At 32.0% G+C, this 19,940-nt stretch overlaps 4 protein-coding genes and 1 long non-coding RNA gene across 6 annotated transcripts; 2 read left to right on the top strand and 3 right to left on the bottom strand.

The window, feature by feature from the left end:
- Nucleotides 1-66: 66 nt before the first annotated feature.
- LOC122403655 (homocysteine S-methyltransferase-like) lies at nucleotides 67-1,683 on the bottom strand. The gene has a single exon (XM_043407290.1). It carries the CDS (start codon nucleotides 1,176-1,178, stop codon nucleotides 219-221), a length of 960 nt encoding a protein of 319 aa, XP_043263225.1. The 5' UTR covers nucleotides 1,179-1,683; the 3' UTR covers nucleotides 67-218.
- Nucleotides 1,684-2,100: 417 nt separating this feature from the next.
- Nucleotides 2,101-3,495, bottom strand: LOC122403639 (homocysteine S-methyltransferase 2-like). Its single transcript, XM_043407264.1, has 2 exons — nucleotides 3,347-3,495; nucleotides 2,101-3,089 (listed from the first exon to the last, which is right to left on the bottom strand). Exon 2 carries the CDS (start codon nucleotides 3,073-3,075, stop codon nucleotides 2,101-2,103), a length of 975 nt encoding a protein of 324 aa, XP_043263199.1. The 5' UTR covers nucleotides 3,076-3,089; nucleotides 3,347-3,495.
- Nucleotides 3,496-4,809: 1,314 nt separating this feature from the next.
- On the bottom strand, nucleotides 4,810-5,938 carry LOC122403638 (proteasome maturation protein). The gene is made up of 5 exons (XM_043407263.1): nucleotides 5,799-5,938; nucleotides 5,489-5,586; nucleotides 5,339-5,399; nucleotides 5,096-5,271; nucleotides 4,810-4,980 (listed from the first exon to the last, which is right to left on the bottom strand). Exons 1-5 carry the CDS (start codon nucleotides 5,799-5,801, stop codon nucleotides 4,893-4,895), a joined length of 426 nt encoding a protein of 141 aa, XP_043263198.1. The 5' UTR covers nucleotides 5,802-5,938; the 3' UTR covers nucleotides 4,810-4,892.
- Nucleotides 5,939-14,354: 8,416 nt separating this feature from the next.
- Nucleotides 14,355-16,167, top strand: LOC122403632. Its single transcript, XR_006259636.1, has 3 exons — nucleotides 14,355-14,490; nucleotides 15,323-15,436; nucleotides 15,524-16,167. It is a non-coding gene; the product is annotated as an uncharacterized LOC122403632 (long non-coding RNA).
- Nucleotides 16,168-16,518: 351 nt separating this feature from the next.
- LOC122403634 (zinc finger protein 2 homolog) lies at nucleotides 16,519-19,502 on the top strand. Of its 2 annotated transcripts, none has more exons than XM_043407257.1 (6): nucleotides 16,519-16,818; nucleotides 16,941-17,311; nucleotides 17,379-17,724; nucleotides 17,840-18,004; nucleotides 18,178-18,345; nucleotides 18,412-19,502. In XM_043407257.1, the coding sequence occupies exons 1-6, from the start codon at nucleotides 16,653-16,655 to the stop codon at nucleotides 19,197-19,199; spliced, it is 2,004 nt and encodes a 667-aa protein (XP_043263192.1). In that variant the 5' UTR covers nucleotides 16,519-16,652; the 3' UTR covers nucleotides 19,200-19,502. The 2 variants fall into 2 exon arrangements, with proteins under 2 accessions (XP_043263192.1, XP_043263191.1); XM_043407256.1 differs by having other exon boundaries at nucleotides 17,837-18,004.
- The last annotated feature ends 438 nt before the right edge of the window (nucleotides 19,503-19,940 follow it).

Genomic DNA, 19,940 nt, shown 5'->3' with positions numbered 1-19,940 from the left:
CATATTACTTTTTACTCATACATTGTTTCAATTTTAAAGTAAAATTTGTTTAATGATTGTTTATAATTATGCTTAAGAAAAACTGCTTTCATTACGGAATATATAACAGAAATATTTTACATTTAGATTATTGAGAATACCTTCTTATTATATTGTAGTACATATAATGCATAAAATTATTTATATATTACATATGTACAATAAATTGTAGGCACTTTTCATTTATTCTGACAATTATCCACTTCTGCTCGTATTTTCTTTATATCTGCAGCATGTGTTCTACAACATCCGCCTATATATCGTACACCCATATTAAGCCATTCGTGTATAAATTGATGTAAAGAATCCCTTTCATCCTTTTTCATCCAACCAGTTTCTACTGTATATTTCTCACCACTATTCGGGTATACAATTAAAGGTATAAATTCTTGTTTAGAATGTCCATTAATTCCTTTCAATAAAGAACTCACACATCGTGGTGCGATACAATTAACGCCAACTGCTAATATTTGTCCTGGTAAAGCCATTTTATAACTCTGTATTGCAATTCTTTGAAAGTTAGAACCATCAGCTATATTCTTTCCATCGTCACGACAAGAAAAAGACAACCAAGCCTTAGCATTTGGGAATTCTTTTAATAAACTAACTAACGCTTCTGCTTCTTGTTTGCATGGTATTGTTTCCATCGCTAATATATCTACGCCACAGTCGATCAATTTACTGATACGAGGCCTATGCCAATCCATAAGAAATTTTTTCAATACGGTTGAGCAGTATTTACCAGTGTATTCTGAAGCATCATGTAAACAGGCGCCATATGGTCCAATAGATCCAGCAATTAATGGATTTTCATTTAAAATATCTCCTTTATTTTCTATTTCTTTCTTGTATAAATTTACAGCTATTTTAGCATAATTTACAGCTTTACAAAATAAATTAAGACTTTCCTCCTCTGTCATATTCATATGTTTTAAAAAACCATCTATAGATGCCTGATAAGTGTTTGTAAGAATTATATTAGCTCCAGCTCTTAAAAAATCCAAATGTGTAGAGATAATAGCTTTAGGATTTGTAACAAGAAATCGTGCTGTCCATAAAGGATCACCATCTATTATATCACCAACATAGGTTGCTAATTGTGTAGAAAATCCACCATCTAACACTTTCACTTCTTGCATGTTTCTCTCTTAAAATAGCTGTATTTGGTTGTTACGAATTATTATTAATATTGTGTAAATAATAAAATAATTCGTTTATATAAAGAAATGTAACATCATTTTCTAATTTAGAAAATAATAAGTTATGTAATTTTCTGCAATAACGGCACGTACTTCTTAACGTAAATAAAACCGCAAGAAATCAATTCTTATATATGTACTTTCACGCACGTCTTAGTTGTTTAAATGTTTCTAAAAGACTGAGGCAATATTTTCTATAATTGGCCTCATAGAATGCACTTACTCCAAAGTCCATAAAGAAATCTCAGATAAATATTAAAGCGAATAAAGGTTTAAGAAAGACATGTTCCAAGATTACCCAATAAAAGATTATTTTTTATACCTACACAGTGAAGATTTTATCAGCAAGATCAAATTCCGTCACATGTTTACATGCATACGATAAATTATGTATTTCGTGCTGCACAGAGCATATGTAATATTTTCTACTTTTTCAATCTGTATCAAACATGAGTCTGATAAGTTTCGTCAATATTTATTTACCACTATCTTCCATCAGATAGATTTAAAGCTACTGTAGACGGTTTTAACTTTAATAATAATAATGATAATTGTATTCCTCTGTAGAGTATTTTATTCCATTAAAATGCAGTGTATAAAATATAAATATTTTGTCAATAATTTATTCGCAGATTCATAAAAAATGTATAGTTAAAATACTTATCAAAACTTTGTGCAACTTATTTTTCTATTCTAAAAATTCAATAATAATTAGAAATCATTGCAATATAAAATGTATAAATTACGAATATAGTTCTGACATATGTGTATGCTAAAATAATCATTTATTTATAATGAAAAGTAAAATTAATAAAATTTTAATAAACACAAATTATCGACCTTTAATTTTAGATACAATCAATTAATCCATCACTGTTTTCTTTTTTTTATAATTATTTACTTCCTTCCTAATCGATTTTATGTTTTCTGCATACATTCTACAACAACCTCCAATGTATTGTATTCCAAGATCTAACCATTCAGGGATAAAACTTTCAAAAGAAACACAACTTTCATTTTGTATCCATCCTTTGGTCGTAGAATATATTTCTCCACTATTAGGATACGCTATTAATGGTATGAATTCGTTTTCTCCATTTTTGTTAATATTTTTTAATAGGGAAGATACATCTTTTGGAGCAAGGCAATTTACACCAATAGCAATTATTTGTCCTGATAAAGCCGTTTTATAACAGTGTGTAGCTACTTCTTGGAAATTGCTTCCATCCACAATATTTTTACTGTTCTTTTCGCAAGAAAATGAAAGCCATGCTTTGACATTTGAATATTGTTGTAAAAGTTCAATCAATGCCTCTGCTTCTTGATAACAAGGTATAGTTTCTAATGCTAATAATTCTATACCAGCATTTATTAAAATGTCAATACGTGATTTATGCCATTGAATCATAGTTTCACGAGATACAGTTTTGCCATAAGCTCCATTATATTCTGATCCATCATGTAAACTAGCTCCATAAGGTCCGCAAGAACCAGCAATCAAAGGTTTTTTATTTTCAATGTCATTATTATCTGCTATTTCTATTACATAATCATTAACAGCTTTCTTAGCAAGATGAACAGCTAGCTGTAGCAACTTTATGCTCTCATCTTCAGTTATAGATAAGTGTTCCATTAAACCAAAAACCGAGGCTTGATATGTATTTGTTTCTATGATATCTGCACCTGCTCGCAAAAAATCTAAATGTGTAGCATAAACAGCAGTAGGATTTGTCGCTAAAAATCGTGCTGTCCACAGTGGATCGCCATCAATTTTTTCACCAACATGAGTAGACAATTGCGTAGAAAATCCGCCATCCAGAATCTTTACATCCAACATCTCTCAACACTTTTCTACGAATATTCAACGTAATACAAAAATTATTTATCTTTTTTATTAAAACACTTAAATACGTACAGTATAAATTTTGTAAATGATTTAGTACTCGTAGTATAAATGGTTAAATTTTGCACGATTAAAACTGTAATAAAACTAAATAAATTAAACTGACGACACAACGATTTCGTATCATACATATATCGTCAACTTGTAAATTAATTGCGATAACCTTTTCATGTAACTTGTAGACAGACTCAATAAGCTTACCTACCGTTATCTGAACAAAATATTGTTTCTGCTTTCTTTGAAAATTATTATTCGCAAATAAAATCTATACTGATTTATCGTTTTAATATTTAATCACGCACATATACTTATGTTTCTCGATATTTTACAAGAAATTCGTAAAAAAAATCTCAAATTTACTCTATGTTACTATAAATAAAGATATAATACGAAGTACAGTATATTATTTAATATATTACGTTCTTCGATTTATCTTTTCTTTTAAGACAGTATTTAATATTTAAATATTTCGGATGTCACAACTTTTAATATTTAATCACGCACATATACTTATGTATATTCAATTAACTAAAATTTGCTATATGTAATTAAATATAATAATTAGCGCACATATTTAATTCTGAAGTATTTGTATGTATTTATAAAAGGACAATAATTGGAGAATTCAATAAATATTTGATATTATTTGATATGTAAATTTGTACTACGTATTGACCTTGAAATTTATTTATGGATCACAAAACAGTTAAACGTCGATACCCTGATAACATATTAACGACGTTTTTATGATAAATTTCGAATATAAAATAAATCTTTATCTAAAGATCATTCATTTGTATATTATAATCATCATTGATACATATAAATATTAAATAATTATGTCAAGTATTTTGTCAATTTTATGTGTTCTTTCTAAGTGGTAAGAGCACTTTATTGAAGTTTTATTTACCGGCTTACTTAAACTCAAAATTATAATAATTTAAAAAGTAATTTATTTAAATACTCACTAACAAGAAATTTTAATAAGATTCAGTTAAGCCATTTCAAAATAAAATTCGATTTTTAAATTCGTGTTGTGCTTTTAAACAATTATACATTTGAGAGGAATTTATTTATATTGCGTTTTTATAATTTCGTACTTCTATTTATAAATCTTTTTTTTTCAAGACAGTATTTTAAGAATATTGTTAATTTTTATAATATTTACATAACAAAAAAATATAAAAAAAAGATTACCATTAAATCTGAATTTGAACAAGAAAATGTTACATACCGAATTATGTCTAAGGAAAAACAGATATGAAGTACTTACAATGAGTTGAAAGTAGAATAAAACAAAATTAAGCTAAATAATAATGTAAGAAATTATGTACAAAACATGTCTTACTTTACAGTTACTTTAAGTAGAAGGAAATGTTCTATTTTCCATTTGTAACATGTATTTGAAAAAATGAAATACAAACAATTCTTACATTGATTCAAATGCGTTTACAAAATACAAAACGTAATTAGATACATGTTGTAACTCAAGAAGTTAAGAAACTATGCAATAATAAAACAAATGATAAAACAGATTATTCGGTTCATAAATCAATACAATTTTAATTTCTGTATTTCAATTATACGTTGTTTGTTAATATTTATTATTGTTATTATTTAATAGTTAAGCGAAATATGAATTGCTATTTAGAATATATTAGTGAAATATGAGATTTAAACATTTATTACAACTTTACAGTATTCAATAATACAGAACCATTATTACAAATGTTAAATAAAATTTTTAGCATTTATAATAGTCCAAGACTTTTTTCCATAACAGCATGAGGTTGACCCATTTGTTCTCTGAATTCAGGTGTATTAAGTATATCTTCAAACCTAAGTATATGACAAGAAATAATGTGTCAAATAAATGTTCTAGTGGTGCACAAGTATAATCTGTTATTAATATGCAATTAACAGATGAAGTTTCAAAATGGATACAAAAATTTACCCTATTTCCTCATCTCGTCCAAGTAGAACATCTCTCATCATGTTTGATGATGGTAAAAATGGAAGTCTACCAATACTTTCAGTGGCTTTTAATTCCATTGCTATACGCATTGGAGCATGTATTCCTTGTATATTTCTGAGTAATGTCATATTCATACGATCACGATTTTTTTGATACTGAAATATTCTATAAATGTACAAGGTACCAAAACAATTATTCTAATTTTTTAAATTATTTTCTTACATTTTTCTCAGATGCTTCTATAGGATGTGAATAGCCTATACTTTGCCTAGTTCCTGATAACCTAATCAATAAAAACGAAATAATAGGTTAAAATATAAACATGAGAAAACATTTTTTGATTAGAATATTTGACAATATATCTGTTCATACCCTGAAACCATAGGATTAGGAATACCGTAACTGCCATTCTGAATGTTGAAGTGACCATTAACAGTAGGTTTTGGAACAACTGATGGTAACTCGAAACTCTAAAATTTATTATTTTAATGTATCGTATTAAATGAGTTATAACATTGGATATAATTTATTTTCTAACTCATAAAAAGTAATACTGTAAACATTGTTTCTAACATAACCTTAATATTAAAGGAAATAATAACATTCGAAATATACGTTAAAATTATTGTAATGAATTTCCTTCAATAGTTAGAAAACAATTACAATTAATATCATCTATTACCATTATTTTTTAGATATATATAACTCAAATTCCTACAAAAAGCAAAAGTCACTTCTCACGATTCACAAGACTATATATTATACTCATAAACTCATACAAATACAACATGACTAGCAATGTTACCAAACGGCAGACCGGTGCCCATCGGAAACTACCCCTCCACTTATGCACACTAATGCACAGTACACGTTCCATGACTGTGCAAAAGTGTGTATTCGTGGTTGGGCAGTTTCCTCATGACACTAGTCTGCTGTCTGGTAACACTGAACATGATGTTGCGTCCCGAGTTCGCGGTTTAGGGAAAAAGGACGGTGGGTTGGTGCCCGTGGAACGCTGAACCGCTCTGCTCGGCGAAGCGCGCAAAAATCAAACTACTCGATACGTTCAAAAATACTTTGGCAAAATTTATTCGTTGGAGTTAGCTCGGCGTACGACTTTTAAATACAACTCGGTTGAGATCAGAGATGCCAGAAAAGCACCGCCGGGTGCACACGCACACATGCCAGATACGCGTACGTGAGCTCGTGGAGTTTCGGAAAGTCGACAAAGGCAAACTGACGCATGGCCTCTTTCTCGATTCTCCGAAGCTGCCCGAAGTAATTTCAGATCGCCTCGTGGGAGTCGAGAGAGAAAGGCTCACATTTGCCTTCTCGCTCTAAACAACTGAAATCCGACCTCCCGTCAACGGCATACGATTTAGATTCTCGAGCCGAGATTCTCGACTGCCCAGGCATTTTTACTTTCCGACCTATGTAGGCGCACATAAGCAAAGTACCCATAATGAAAAAAAAATTTTGTAAAATTTATTTTACGGAAATACACGTTTTAAGACCTCCTGATCATATTTTAATTATTGAAAAAAAAGAAATTTTTTTTATTCCCATGTATGAGCACACATATGTATATTATTATTACGATTGAGTATAAATAGCTAAATGAATTTAAATGAAACTTTACATTTAAGTTTTATGTTCTCATTTCAAAGTCCGGTTAGACTTTGACTATAATCAGTCCATGGATAATAATGATTATACCTCTTGTTTCATAGTTGTTCCGATATATGTATAGGCATAATGTATACAAAATCTTTTAAATGTTTCATATAAATCTTAGGACGAATTAAATTTTATATATGTTATACAGACGCGTAGAATGGAATTAGGAATTAAGAAATACGTAGGGTATTCGTATACATGCATTATTCCCGTTCTTTCAGTGTCGGAAAAACAAATGAGCCCGTCCTGGGCCTAGACCCACGCCTTTGTCGTCAGCCTTCTCCCCCATCGGTAGGGGTGGGAGTGTTGACGGACGAAGGCCAGACGCGGTCCCTTGCCAGCGCCTCGGCTTGGGCCTCGCCTTTTCCCGACGCCTTACATATAAAAAAAATTATATAAACTTTTTCTCTATCTTCTCTAGAAAAGAAAAAATTATATGAAATCTTATACATTACATGCTTACTTAAATCGCATTGAAAACGAATACCACAAATGTTTTAGAATAATGTGCAAAATGTGATTACGATTTTCGCTAAGACAAATTGAAAACTCGGTTCTAACAAGGAAAAGTTGGAATGGTACCCGATTTTGGGTTAGGTTTTACTTTGAAATATTAATAAAGTTATTACAGATACTTATCTTCAGAAATAGAAATACATTCAACAATCAGCGCGGCGTGAATGACAAGGTATTTGCCTGCAAGTTCCGAGCTTCTTCTGCTCTGCAGGTTCAAACCCTGCCAAAACAAATCCTTTTTTTTTATTTTTTCAATCATATTTTAATCGTACACTAAATGTGACATTATATTTTTGTCTGACCTTCGAATATTTTTTTTTTTAAATTGAATTTAACATATGTTATTTTCAATGTACGAAGTACATGAATCTGGATGGTACTTTTCGTAAAAACAGTGAAAACATAACAATTTCAAGCACCACCTACATCTAATGAAAGTTCTGTTTTCACAGAAATAACAAAATTTTGTATCTAACTCTGATGGAAAGGCCGCTTCATTTACATTGATAAAATGTGAACGATTTTCGGATAGTCGTACCTTGTAGCTCGTACTTTTTACCTTATACTTCAGGTAAAAAGGGATATAGCTGGGAAAAACAGTTTTATGACATTACCTGCTAACTTATGTTACTGTTCTACAATGAAACGCTATGTTTTGTACCTTTAAAAATATTCGACTATGTCCTTTTAAAATTTAAGATGCAACCCATACTTTGTATTAAACTGGCAAACGGGATCACTTTTCCTTTGTTTCTAGTTAGTTCTATTTAGTTTGTCATAATAAATTGATATGGTTATCTCAAAACAATCGAGGAAAATCATTATTAATTAATTTCTGCAATTATTAATTCTACTGTTTTGTTTATGTTATAAAAGTAAGAACTCTTCTTATTGAAAAATACCACAGCGTGCACAATACTGGAAAAATCGTATTAATAATATATGTACATTGTTGTATGACTAACTCATAAGCCAACATAGATACCGCACTAGAATCATCCTTACACAAACATCCCAGTCATAGGTTCCAAACTCCAGCCTTTCTAGCCTCCTGTACCCGCTTACTCATCCTGTACCCGGTTACTCATTCCGTACGCCACCATTGTCACCCTCAAATATATAAACGACGCACATTTTTGGACTCAAGTCAGATCTCTGTAGTTTGTACTAACGTGCGGAACTTGCCGTAACGATCGAATAAAACCACCAGTCTCTCTAGTAAAGTGTTGTTCTTAATCCCGCAACCCGGGATCCAACAACATATGCACGCTCATACATGGGACTAATAAAAAAAATTTCTTTTTTTTCAATAATTAAAATATGATCAGGAGGTCTTAAAACGTGTATTTCCGTAAAATAAATTTTACAAAATTTTTTTTTCATTATGGGTACTTTGCTTATGTGCGCCTACATAGGTCGGAAAGTAAAAATGCCTGGGCAGTCGAGAATCTCGGCTCGAGAATCTAAATCGTATGCCGTTGACGGGAGGTCGGATTTCAGTTGTTTAGAGCGAGAAGGCAAATGTGAGCCTTTCTCTCTCGACTCCCACGAGGCGATCTGAAATTACTTCGGGCAGCTTCGGAGAATCGAGAAAGAGGCCATGCGTCAGTTTGCCTTTGTCGACTTTCCGAAACTCCACGAGCTCACGTACGCGTATCTGGCATGTGTGCGTGTGCACCCGGCGGTGCTTTTCTGGCATCTCTGCGTACGCGTATCTGGCATGTTGAGTGTGCACCCGACGGTTCTTTTTTGGCATCACTGCCTGGTAACAAAGAACTGGTTATACCACAGCACAGCCGACTCTAGTACTCTAGCCGTGCTATGGACCGTGGCAACACCGCTCATGTGCGGATCGGGAGTCCTATTTTCAATAGTGGAGTTTTGTGTTCAGGATTATAATTAACGTTATTTTGCGATATAAAATTATACTAATTGTAAGCAACCTTTAGGTTTGTAACGAATGAATGCGGTTATATTATGTGAGAGTTTCGATTGATGGCATTGCCAACTATGTGTGTGTGTTTCGCGTGAAGTATGTATTAGAAGTTGTTCATTTTATTAGTTAATCGTTTGTTAATAATAATTTAGTTAGTTACGTTCAAGCCAGCTTTCTGTACAAAACATTGAATTTAGATATTAAAGGGAAAATATCTTACAGATATTATCAGAAGTGAGATAAAGAGACCACGTGTGTGTTTTATCAGTTAGGGGAACTACGTGTTAAAGCCGGTTGTTTTTTTTTTTTTTTTTTTTTTTTAAAAAAAAATTCCGTCCATTGAGTGAATTTTATGTACTTTGGCTCATCCTTTAGAAGTACCGGCGCGCGAGACATTAATTCATTCATTGGAGTTTAGTTATTTGCTTTTGGTGGAAAATGAGTGAAAAAAACATTACTGTGGCGCAGTTAAGAAATGTCGCAAGGCATGTGGGCGTCTCTGTCTCAGGCAACAAGGCTGAATTGTTGTTGAGATTGGAAGCTGCTTTTCCTAATAACGCATGGAAGGAGATGATGCCGGAAGCTGTTCCTGAGGTGCAGAATCTGAGGCTGGAGGAGAGTCTGCCAGGATCAGATGATGCACTGAATGAGGCTGAAGGACACTCGCTGGCCAGGGAAATGGAATTCATGCGGCGAGAAGCAGATTTGATGAGGAGAGAGCTTGCACTTGCCCATCGGGAAAACGAGATATTAAGGAGTTCCTCCCGGACTGTATCGCACGTTTCTGATAGGCCAAATGTGAGCATCAAGGCAATGAGTGACTTGTTGAGTAACTTCGATGGCTTGGAATACACATTTCTTTCCTGGGAGAAACAGGTGAGGCTATTACGCACTACTTACGATTTAGATGATAATACTACCAGAGTGCTGATTGGGACTAAATTACGGGGCAAAGCGTTGCAATGGTTCCATTCAAAAGCGGAACACATTCAAATGGATGTTGAAACGCTAATGTCTGAGTTGAAAAAGATGTTTGATCACCCACCTAATAAGTTGTTTTTGAGGAGAAAATTTGAGGAAAGAATGTGGAGAACGAGTGAAAGTTACAGCGAATATCATCACGATAAGGTTATCATGGCCAACTGCATATCGATAGCGGAGGATGAGTTAATAGATTATTTGATAGATGGGATTCCCAACCCGTTATTGCGAAATCAGGCAAGAATGCAGAGCTTCACGTCTTCTCCTGAATTGTTGACTGCATTTGAGAAGATTAGTTTATGGTCTGACGTCAAAAGAAATGCTGCCGTGAATTTGCAACCAAGAAGTAGGAATGGTTTCAGCGCTATGGAGAACGTCCGTGCAAAAGCAACGAAATGCTTCAATTGTAATGAAGAAGGACATTGGTCGTCGTCTTGTCCTAAACCAAGGCGAGAAAAAGGCTCCTGCTTTGCGTGTGGAATATTGGGTCACACTTTCCAAAATTGTCCCAGAACCGCAACTGGAACTCTGAAAAAGCCGTCCAGCAGCGGAACAACTGCCCTTATCGACCTGCCCAATAGATCATCGTCTGAGGATTTGCCCTGTACTGCTGAGCAGAGTAGAGGATCACCAGCCAGGACTCCGCTGACGAAAGCGACCCATGGGTGCTGCGTGCTGGTGACCGAAGCATTGGAACATGATTATTTTATTGAAGCTTTGGTGGATACTGGTAGTGCCATTAATATTGTTACAGAGAGCACCTATTTAGAATATTTTAGTAGCTATACGTTGTTACGGGGAAAATGTGGAACTAATTATGGAGGGTTAAATAAGTCGCCGCTAGTACTACATGGACACGTTATTTTAAGAATTCGCATCAAATCAATACCCGACCATATTTTTACAGTAAAATTTGCTGTTGTGCCTGATTCAACTATGACATATGCCCTCTTGTTGGGCCGACAATTTCTATTCCAGCCAGGGTTGACGATTACCTTCAATGAGACTGATTCTTTGAAATTAGAATATGAAGAACCTGTTGCTAATATTTTAAATATAGAAATTAGCGAGCAAAATAACGAATTAGATTCAATTGCAGATAGTTTGGATTCTTCACTCTCCTATGAAACCAAAGATGAACTGTTGAGGTTACTAGATGCTTATATTCACGTTAAGGGTGGCACTGGTAATGTCGATTATGAATTTAGTATCAATCTTGTAGATACAGGTAAGCCATTTTATTTCGCTCCTAGACGTCTGTCATGGCATGAGAGAAGCGAGGTTAAGAAAATTATTGACGGGCTATTAAAAAAGGGAATAATCAGGCCAAGTAACTCCAATTTTAGTAGTCCGATAGTGTTAATTAAGAAAAAAGATAATAGTTACCGATTGTGCGTCGATTATCGCGCTTTAAACAAAATAACACTCAAAGATAGGTTTCCCCTCCCATTAATTGAGGACCAAATTGCTCGTCTAGCCAATAGTTCCTATTATACTAGTCTTGATCTTAAAGATGGATTCCATCAGGTAACTATGGCTAAAAATTCTATCAAATTTACTTCGTTTGTTACTCCGGATGGACAGTTTGAATATCTCAAGATGCCATTTGGGTTGGCTAACGCGCCAGCTGCTTTTCAAAGATTCATTAGTTTAGTATTTAGACCTTTGCTTGATGCAGGCAAAATTCTCTTGTACATGGATGATATTTTAATTGCCACCGGCACTGTTGAGGAGAACTTAGATATTCTTCGCGATGTTTTAAAATCACTATCAGAATACGATTTGAAACTCAATTTTCGGAAATGTCACTTCTTGAAGCAAAATATCGAATATTTAGGCTACAATATTTCAAAAAATGGGGTGACACCAAATAAGTCCAACGTTGAAGCTATTCAAACTTTCCAGCAACCCACTACTGTTAGACAAGTACAACGTTTCCTTGGCTTAACTAGCTATTTCCGTAAATTCGTGCCAGGCTTTGCTTTAATTGCTAGACCCCTTTATAACCTAATTAAGACGGATGTACCTTTTAAATTTGGTGCAGCAGAATTGAATGCGTTTGAAACACTTCGTAATCGGTTAGTGAGTACACCAGTATTAGCTTTCTACAATCCAACGGCAAAAACTGAGTTGCATTCTGACGCGAGCTCTTGCGGGTACGGTGCCATTTTATTCCAACAACAGAAGGATTCACAAATGCATCCTATTATGTATTTTAGTCGACGAACAACGGAGACAGAAAGCCGGTACCATAGTTATGAGCTTGAGATGATGTCAATTGTCTATGCGTTAGAGAGATTTCGAGTTTATTTACAAGGAATAAACTTCACTATTGTGACCGATTGCAGTGCTGTCAAATTAGCGCTTAGCAAAAAAGATATTAATCCACGTATCAGTCGTTGGGCGATGATTTTGCAAAATTATTCCTTCGAGATTGTACATCGGACATCGGATCGTATGCGTCATGTGGACGCGCTGAGTAGAAATATATTATTTATTGAACCTTTGTCATTCGATCAAATTTTTGTCTATAAGCAACTACAAGACCCTGTAATACAAACTATTCATAGAGAGTTAGAGATTCGAGAAGACGATAAATTTGAGTTGAGAAACGGCGTTGTATTTAGAAAGTATGATAAAAATCTTTTATTTTATGTCCCCCAGTCAATGACTCGCGAGGTTATACAAAGATGTCATGATGATGTTGGGCATGTAAGTTTGGAAAAGACCATCAGCTTAATTAATAAAAGCTATTGGTTTCCAGGCATGCGTGTGCAGGTGAAGGGATACATCGATAATTGCTTCAAATGTTTAACATATTCTGTACCCACTGGAAAACTTGAAGGTCAATTGCATATCTACGACAAAGGTATTCGACCTTTTGATACTATTCACGTAGACCATTACGGCCCACTGCAAAAAACGAGTCGAGGCTTTAAGTATATTTTCATTATCATAGATGCCTTCACCAAATTTGTAATAATGTACCCGGTTAAGTCGACTGCAGTTAAAGAACTTATCTAGTCTCTGAAACAGTACTTTCATCATTTTGGCTCTTGTAAACGAATTATCTCTGACAGAGGCAGCTCGTTCACATCCGGTGAATTTTCAGATTTATTGTCGGAATTAAGAATTGAGCATGTTAAAGTAGCTAGCGCGACACCTAGAGCCAATGGCCAAGTTGAGCGAGTCAACCGATTTCTACGATCGATACTGGCCAAAATGAGTGCGGACGAGATCTGGGATCAGGCTTTGATTAAGGCTCAGTTTTCTATAAATAATACGTACCACAAAGCTATTGATACCACACCCAGTTCATTACTATTTGGCTGTGAACAGTATGGTTTCACTGATGATGATTTACGCGACTATTTGCAGTCTGTCACTGACACAGAGATAAATCGTGATGAAATTAGAAATAATGCTATTTCACAAAATCGGCGCTTACAAGACTATAATAAATTTATGTACGACAAAAAGCGTAAAAAACCGCGAATCTATACTGTAGGTGATTATATAATGTTAAGAAATGTTGTAACTACTCCAGGTGTAAATCATAAGCTATTGCCTAAGTTTAAGGGCCCGTATATAGTAAACAAGGTACTCGATAGGGATAGATATATCGTTGGTGACATTCCGGGATTTCAATTAACCAATAAGCCTTTTACTGGAACCTTTAGTCCCGATCGAATGAGACCATGGTTACAATGCGTTGATCTCGACTCCGAAATTGAGTCTGGGAGTTTTGATGGTGTACATGGTCGAGCCGACCATGAGGTCAGGATGGCCGAAGCTGTAAGCAACCTTTAGGTTTGTAACGAATGAATGCGGTTATATTATGTGAGAGTTTCGATTGATGGCATTGCCAACTATTTGTGTGTGTTTCGCGTGAAGTATGTATTAGAAGTTGTTCATTTTATTAGTTAATCGTTTGTTAATAATAATTTAGTTAGTTACGTTCAAGCCAGCTTTCTGTACAAAACATTGAATTTAGATATTAAAGGGAAAATATCTTACATAATATACAGTATTTTTTATTAATTATGTATAAGGAATATATGAATATCATAACTATAGTAAGTAGAAGTAATACAGAAGTATATTAATATTTATAAATGTGGTATATATTTTGTGGACTGTCGGAATAGTTTGGTGTTGTGATGCATTATATTTGAAATATTTACAGAGATTTCAAGAAAATAGAAGTGTGAAACAAGTTAAAACCATCTTTGAACCAAACTGAAGGATTTAAAAATTGATAAAGGTATGTATAAGTTAATAGAGACCTGAAATAGGCAAAATTATTGGTACAAAGCCAAACAGGTTAAGTGCCCGTGGAAAAAGAGGTTAGCATAATTAGCTATTGAAAGGAACAATTATGGAGTTAATTATAAAATCGTGTTAGAGGACAGTATGATAATTGTGAAAAATTTCCTCACCACCCTAGAGGTATTTACCATGGCGCGTTACCTTTTTTTTTTAATATAATGGGTGGTTCACCAATAGCCATATCATCCCATTTTCTAAAATAAAATTAATATTTTTAAATAGAACATAACAAAAACATAACTTTTGTATTCTTAAAGAAATAAAGTATTACATTTTGAAATAATAATAAATAATTTTGAATAATATTAATAACAAAACATATCAAAACATACTTTGAAATTCTCTTGAAATACAACTAATAAAACTTTGAATCTTGTGAAATAGTATTCATAATAAAAATATACTAAGCAAGTAAATAAAACTCTATTAATGTATTAAAACATATTGAAAGGAATAAGTTAAATATATATAAAAATTAATGTTTTAAGAAAGATGAAATTAAAAAAAATCATTGAAAATCTAGTTCCTATTAAAAGTTTTTAATTTACGATTTTTAGAAGTGATGTCTGTACGTGTTTCCAACTGACTATTATTTACAGTTTTCTCATAATCGTTTAATAAAATATTTGAAAAAATTGATAATAATTTAAACCAAATACTTTGGTAAGCTCGACCACAAACGCATGTATCTGAAAATGCTAAATAATGTATGTTTGATTGAATGCTAATATATGTTAATTTACATAAAATATGTTTATGATTTCCAGATTGCAAAAATTGAGATTTTAAATTGGCATCATTTATTATGGCTTCCATTATTGCATACATATGAATAAATGAGGCTATCACTTCTTCAGTGGGGACAGAATGGCCCCCTCTTTGTAAGTGATCAAAATATACATCGTCTACAGTTTTACCTTTATCCTCCACAACTAATAAACGACATATATTGGAATTTAATTTTTTAGCAACAGAATGGGACCCATAACCAGAAATATAAATTTTAATGGAATCATCTACAACACAATCGGACAAGTATTTGGTATCGAAGATTCCTGAGAAACAAGTCACATCAGTGGGAAGATCATGAAGATCGTTATTATTGTCATCACAAATTCGAAATTTATTTTTGATTTCAGTAAGAGAAAACGAATTTGCCGATTTTGTAAATATATGTTTTAATCTAATTTTTTTTTCTGCATGAATTATTTCGTTATATGACACATGATAATTACAACCAGATAAAAGTCTATAATTTCCAAATCGTTTTTCTAATTTTTCGGTTGTAAAATGGAGGGTACTACATTCCTTATAAGCCTTGGACATCTCAACAAAACATTCTCCAGTACACCATTGGGCGATAGAATACCGTGGTACCTTTCAATATCAGTTTCTGCAAAATGCAAACTACAGACGGCAGAATATTTTGATGGTGTCCAATTCTTACGAGGAATAGCAACCCTCCATTTCTCCCGCAATTCCTCATCTTTGGGGAATAAAAATATAGAATTGTAATTATTATCTTTTAAGGTACTATCATAATTTCCCTTGCAATTGGGAACACAGCAACGCCGTGGCATTATTAATGAATATGTGAAATTTATAAAAAAAATGTATATAAAACAAAATGTCCAAAAATGCTATAGATTATATTAAATAAGTGTGATACACACCAAAATCAGGATCTGTAGAGTTAATATAAATAAATGAAACACCTGGATTATTGCTCCGTTGCTCACATTTAATGGACTTCGGTACATTAATATTTGAAACATTTGAAAGATAGGCGGGAGACCGGAAGGCCGGTAGATGGAGCCTATGTAGCTGGGAGGCTGTTACGGTAGGTTGGGCTAGGTATATCGAAGCCGGACTCCCGCGGTGTTGCCATTTTACCTTCAGCACGGCTAGTACTAGAGTCGGCTGTGGTTATACTTATTATTAATATTAAGCAAGTATAAGTAAACGTACGAGTCAAAGTGGTACGATACTAGTAGTATAACGAAAATATATTTTCACGAAAAATATGGAATTATGAGGCGAGAACATATTTATTAAATAATAAATGGAGAATTTCAAATTTAGAATTACAAATTTATAATGAATGAAGAATGCCCGAGTTGTAAACAAATAACAAATACATCATGTTCAAGACTTATAAAAGACAGTTGTGGCCATACTAAATGTCGTATATGTTTACTATATGAAGAACAAGGATGTAAAATCTGTAGTAATTTACATTATGTACAAAATATTGGAAATTATGGTAGGAAATTAAAATGTTTCATATGTAGAAGATTAATTATGTTCATTCTTATCTTAGTAATCTAGTAACAAGTTTTATTACAGTTTTATATTAAATATTATATATTTCTATTTTATTTGCAGATTGCACATCCACAGCAAAAGGAAATACAAATAATATTTCTACTTTTGATAAAAATACCAAATATAATGAAGAAATAGTACTACCCTTAGAATTAGTTATTAATAAACATTCTAAATCTAAAACTAATAATTCTGAATTCCTTTCTGTGAATTGTACAAATAATTCTGAATTATACAGTGAAAATATATTGAATAAGAGAAAAAAAGTGTATAAATCTACAACTGATGTTAAACATGGAGATATTTCTGGTAAGTTATATATTTCCAAGGTAGAAACTGACAATGTACCTTTAAATGCACACGCATGTTTAAATCACAAGTCTGGAATAGAACCATCATCTTACAACAAAGTTACAGAAATATGTGGTTTGGTAAGTGTGAAAATTCATACATATTATCTAAGGAATCATCAAAACATACATTATAACTATTTTGTAGGAAATTAAAACAGAGTTTTCAAGTAATGAAAAATTAATAAAAAATAAATCCATAAAAACTTGCGATCGTACACATATTTCAGTAATACCTGGATCACCGGAAAGATATAAATGTAATATTTGCAGCAAAATTTTTCAGAACAAGAAAGGAAAGTGCTATCATGATGCTTGCTTAACTGGTGTTAAACCTTATCAATGCTCTTTTTGTGACAGAACTTTCATTAAACGCTCTCATTTTGAATATCATGAAAGAGTTCACAGAGGATATAAACCATTTAAGTGCAACCTTTGTGAAAAAGCATTTCCTCAAAAAAACAAACTTAACAGGCATATGTATTCACATAATAGTAAGTTCTGATGATATACTATTATTTATTTTTATATTATAAATTTAATTTCTTTAGGTTTAAATTAACAATAAATTAATAAGTGTTAGTAAAAGTTATCTGTAATTTTTAGAAGAAAAACAATTTGTATGTACTAAATGTAATAAAGGATATACTAAACGAGATGATTTAAAAAATCACTTGGATGTGCATAATAGTGCAAAAACATACTCTTGTAAAGAATGCGAAAAATCTTTTGGAATATTAACCAACTTAAAACGTCATTTAAAAACACATATAAGTAAGTATATATACAAGTAAGATTAAATTTTATACACAGTCGTATTATTCAAATAAAATAGTAAAATATAAAGGATTAAATAAAAGATACAAGCACTAATTTGCCAAATTACTTATATTTAATTGTAGGCTACTTATGCAAATTACTTATGTGTTATCGTTATTTGTTAATAGATGAAAGACCACATGTATGTGATCAATGTAATAAAAGTTTTAAAGATAAGTCTTTGTTAATCCGTCATAAAAAAACACACGGAAAAGATCGTCCATTTTCATGTGCTCACTGCAGTAGAGTTTTTTTATCAAAAAGTGAATTGAGACGTCATTTAACGGTGCATTCAGGTATGTTTTACTGAAAATATGTATTATAATAACATATTATAATACTATACATAATTTTTATTTTAGAGGAAAAACCATTTTCTTGTAAATATTGTCAAACCGTATTTAGAAGAAAAGATAATTTACATCGGCATATTAGGCATCATCATCCAGACAATCCATTTTATAATGTCAAGAAATTACAGAATCCTGTATCTGACAGAAGTACTAATTTGGAAAAAACTAAACAAATCAATTTGAAACAGAAACAAAGACCAAAAAAATCATACAAAATAACTTCCAACTTGTTACCAAAAACTTCAACTAAAGTATCCGTGGTTTATGTAAGTTCTAGTGATCAAATCAGCTCTAGATTAGATTCAATGGGTAATATTACACCCGTCATAAGAACTACCAGTGAAGTAAGTAATGCAGTTCCTGTTATTAATGGACCAATTAGTATTAAAAGACCAGAAGATAAGACTGATAATAGAAAAAAAATATTCACATATACAGAACCGATACCTCTTGCTGAAGCTGTAGTAATAAATAGACGAATTGAAGAAAAGTTGTATCCACAAAATGTATCTAATCATAATTATTTTTTCCGAAATTGTTTGAATTGTATAGATAAATCATATTCCACTTCTATAAATCAAACATCCCGCACAAATCTTAACATGAAAAATACTACACATAAAACAACTCTCGACGAAAATTCATTTTCAGAAACAGATTCAAATACGCAAACAAGTGTTCAATGTCACAATGAAGAAGAACAAATTCCTAGCAAAAAAGATATTAAATTAAACATTGAAAATGACAATAAGCACATAGAAGGTAATTTCATGGGAAGTATGCAATTAAAACCATGAACATTAGTCAAAATATTGATATAAACTAAGAAAAATAGTTCTTACCAATTACGAACAACAAAAAGAAAAATGAAATATCATTAAGTACAAATCAGATTATTTAAAAATTAAAACCAAATACTTTCGGAAGATTTAGTTCTACAAATGAAGACTTTAAAACAACAAATAACACAATTTACTATCAAAAAATTCTAAAGATACAAACGAGTAAAAACAATGTGATATTAAAGATGTTAAATTGCAGATACATTCAAATCATATGACTAGCGAATTAAACAATTATTTATTACCGTTTATAACTCACTGAAAACACAGAAAATAATATTTTGTTATAACGCACTACATGATTACAATATTAATTGAAGTACTGTTATAATATACAATTATGTTTAAAAATAAAAACAAAAAGTATATTCAATATTTGCAATAATTCTATCCATTCTTTTTAAGTAAACACAATAATAACTTCTACACAGTTATGGAAGTTTTATTGTTAATAATAATCCTCTTTTATCAATTGAATTTTGTAATGTATTTATAATAAAGTTTGAGGTTTTAAAAAGGGATATAAAAATCGAATATCAACTGTACAATGTTTCTGATAAAATTAATGTATGTAAATTATGTTTAGACACAAAATGAACTAATGAACTAAGTTCTTTCTCAAGCTATGAACATAAATAATTTGTAATGAATGGATAGGATCTTGTGTATTTTTATGTTACCACAATAAAATACACT

Source organism: Colletes gigas, unplaced genomic scaffold (genome assembly GCF_013123115.1).
Source record: "Colletes gigas isolate AHSC1104 unplaced genomic scaffold, ASM1312311v1 Colletes_gigas_Sc00067, whole genome shotgun sequence".
Classification (NCBI taxonomy): Eukaryota; Metazoa; Arthropoda; class Insecta; order Hymenoptera; family Colletidae; genus Colletes; species Colletes gigas.
This window is presented reverse-complemented; position numbering and strand designations above follow the sequence as displayed.

What these genes read in the sequence shown, in the direction of transcription:
- LOC122403655 (XM_043407290.1), bottom strand. Translation starts at nt 1,178, where the DNA reads ATGCAAGAAGTGAAAGTGTTAGATGGTGGATTTTCTACACAATTAGCA.
- LOC122403639 (XM_043407264.1), bottom strand. Translation starts at nt 3,075, where the DNA reads ATGTTGGATGTAAAGATTCTGGATGGCGGATTTTCTACGCAATTGTCT.
- LOC122403638 (XM_043407263.1), bottom strand. An exon ending in CCTAATCCTATGGTTTCAGG is followed by an intron (nt 5,400 to 5,488) that starts GTATGAACAGAT and finishes TTTATTGATTAG; the next exon opens with GTTATCAGGAACTAGGCAAA. An exon ending in GGACGAGATGAGGAAATAGG is followed by an intron (nt 4,981 to 5,095) that starts GTAAATTTTTGT and finishes TCATATACTTAG; the next exon opens with GTTTGAAGATATACTTAATA.
- LOC122403634 (XM_043407256.1), top strand. Translation starts at nt 16,653, where the DNA reads ATGAATGAAGAATGCCCGAGTTGTAAACAAATAACAAATACATCATGT. An exon ending in TCATTTAAAAACACATATAA is followed by an intron (nt 18,005 to 18,177) that starts GTAAGTATATAT and finishes ATTTGTTAATAG; the next exon opens with ATGAAAGACCACATGTATGT. An exon ending in TCATTTAACGGTGCATTCAG is followed by an intron (nt 18,346 to 18,411) that starts GTATGTTTTACT and finishes TTTTTATTTTAG; the next exon opens with AGGAAAAACCATTTTCTTGT.